The sequence below is a fragment of the Chanos chanos genome, chromosome 9 (assembly GCF_902362185.1).
Source record: "Chanos chanos chromosome 9, fChaCha1.1, whole genome shotgun sequence".
Taxonomy (NCBI): Eukaryota; Metazoa; Chordata; class Actinopteri; order Gonorynchiformes; family Chanidae; genus Chanos; species Chanos chanos.
In genome coordinates this window covers 29,384,484-29,386,983 of record NC_044503.1, presented here as the reverse complement: position 1 = coordinate 29,386,983, position 2,500 = coordinate 29,384,484, and the positions used below count along the sequence as shown (strand labels likewise).

Sequence of the window (2,500 nt, the reverse complement as noted above, 5' to 3'; positions counted from 1 at the left end):
GAGACAGAGAGGGTACCTTTTCTATGTTGTGTTGGTGTTGGTGAAGTCTTTCTAAGTCTGTAGGTATGGCCACTTTGATGAATTTTTGGACGGGTGCCTCAAGACGCCTCAAAGGCAGTTTGCCCACTTCCTCCGCCATCACACAGTGACCTCTTACCACCTCTGAGATGGGCCACGTTCACATCTGGGTGAAAGGTCATACATCAACCCACGCACACACCAAACTTCACAATCTGACGTAAATAAAAGTTAATTTCGACCACAACATCTACATAAACCACACGTTTTTGAATGTCAAAGCGCACATTTTCTCTCTAAATACCGCAGACGGTTTTCACTTGGCAGCTAAAATATTGGTTTCGCGTTTCAATTACAGTCAAAAACACAAATCATAATAAAACACGAGTGTCAGTTATGTGGCTACTTGTCCGGGTTCAGATTCATCGACAGAAAATGTAAACACCTCCAAATCACGACTGTAATTACGACTACAGTCGCAAACAACATAATCAAAAAGACATCACGTTCTCCAGAACACAGGTGCATTGAGAAAGACAACAGCGATACGTTTACACTAGTGACTACACATAAAGATAATTCCAAGGACAAGAATTTGTAATTGGCGAAGCATACACTATGCAAATCATTTGCGTGAAACAGAAAACTGGTTGTTTCACTGCATGAATACATCTAGATTCAGATATCTATCTTCTTGTTATTGTCCGACCTAAGTCCTCTAGTCAGTTTCGTCTGGCGTAGGACATGCCGATAAAAAATAAGAAAACTAGTTAAATTTATTTGGTTGGAGTGTGTTCTAAAGCGCGTTTGATGGGGGTGTTTTTTGATTGGCTGACAGCTTTTTTGGGATTTACGATGTGGCATTTACGACAGCTGTCACTGAATACCAATATTTTGCTTTTAAGGTAAACTTACCTTAACTGCCCTTGCTTCATAAAAGCAACAATTACAAAGAGTTATTCTTTTTCGCAGTCATTGGCGTTACGCTAATCGTCTCCGCTTGGAACGGGTCTTGACTGGAAAACTTTGACAAACAGAGTTTCGGCCGAGTCAGAGAGCACAGATGATCAGCTGGAATGGTCAGAAATAGCCCTAGCTCTTTAGCTAACTAACCCCGTAAATACATGCCTAAGTTGGACCAGTCGAACGCGACATCTGTGTCAGTAACTTCGAAGTAACAAAGTTAGGTTTCCCAACCTTTCGTATAAACTGGACGCTGTTATCTCCTCTTGGTCGATAGTAATTTTAAGAGCTGTCAACAACTTTCTGTTTACAAACGCGGCTTTCAGTTTTTTCCTTGTGCACCGCTAAAATATTTCCGACTTAAAACTGAAACTAAACCCACCGTGGAACGAAAAGGGAGAAGGCTTCAATGTTTTTGAATTGCTTACTCGGTCTACAGGATTCTACAGTTGCAAAACGCTTTCTGTTAATAACATCGGGGGTTAATGTGTTTGGATTGCAATCAGTAGATAAGAACATGTCATGTGAGTAAGGCACATTGTACGTGCTCACACAAACACACACGTTCCTGCTCTGTCTCTGGGCCCCAGACTGATCAGATTTCCGGTTTAAAAGAACAACAGCACGTTCATGTCATGAAAATATCTCACTCCCTCACTCTCTCACTCACATACACACACACACACACACACACACACACAAACAAAGCTTGGCCTCTCCTGTAAACCTCTGCAAACATCTGTGTGCACGTGTGTGTGTACGTATGTGTGCGCGTGCACATGTGTATGTTAAAATGTTAGATTATGGTGTCAATCGCTCAGTAAAGCAGTTAAAATCATCACTTTTCTAACTTAAGGCTTCAATTAGACGGTCAGATCAAACGGTTTAAAACAAAACACACACCCACACACACACACACACACACACACACACATACACAGCTGTGAGGAATTGTTATTGTTGCACCCTAAATATCAAAAACATCCTCTAAAGAAAAGACCATCCTGTCCAAAGATCAACAAAAACAGAAAGCGAGAATGTTGGCGAGAGAACGAGAAAGAGTGACAGAGAGAGAGAGAGAGAGAGAGAGAGAGAGAGCGGAGGAGTGGGAGGATGGAAAAACTGAAAGTCTTTTGCGGTCGAAAGCAGGAGAAGAGACTATCTGAACCCATCAACCTTTCAATCCTCACAAACCCAGGTCGCCCGGTCGCCATGGCGTTAAACGTGTTGATCGCTGCTCAATCTCTCATTGGTCAACCCCCCCCCCCCCCCCCCCCCCATCCCCATATCCCCTCCACCTTCAAAAATTCTGCTCTTCCTCCAGATCAGTTCAAACAGAGGAGAGCCCCGACAGCAACATGGTGTAAAAGTAACCGTGTTTGTTGAAACAAAGACATCTTTACACCTCCGTCATCATCATCATCATCATCATCATCATCATCATCACCATCATCATCATCAAATCTCCCTTCTTACAATGTCTTGCCCTCACTTCTCAGTAGAGAGAGAGGTGAAGACA

The 2,500-nt window shown here is 42.8% G+C and overlaps 1 protein-coding gene across 1 annotated transcript in view; it reads right to left on the bottom strand.

The window, feature by feature from the left end:
* Positions 1 to 234, bottom strand: part of stx17 (syntaxin 17) — an 8,216-nt gene extending 7,982 nt beyond the window's left edge. Inside the window, exon 1 of the mRNA XM_030784798.1 lies at positions 17 to 234. Within this exon, the coding sequence (XP_030640658.1) occupies positions 17 to 139 (123 nt within the window). The 5' untranslated portion in view covers positions 140 to 234. The remainder of the gene's footprint in view (positions 1 to 16) is intronic.
* Positions 235 to 2,500: the final 2,266 nt, after the last annotated feature.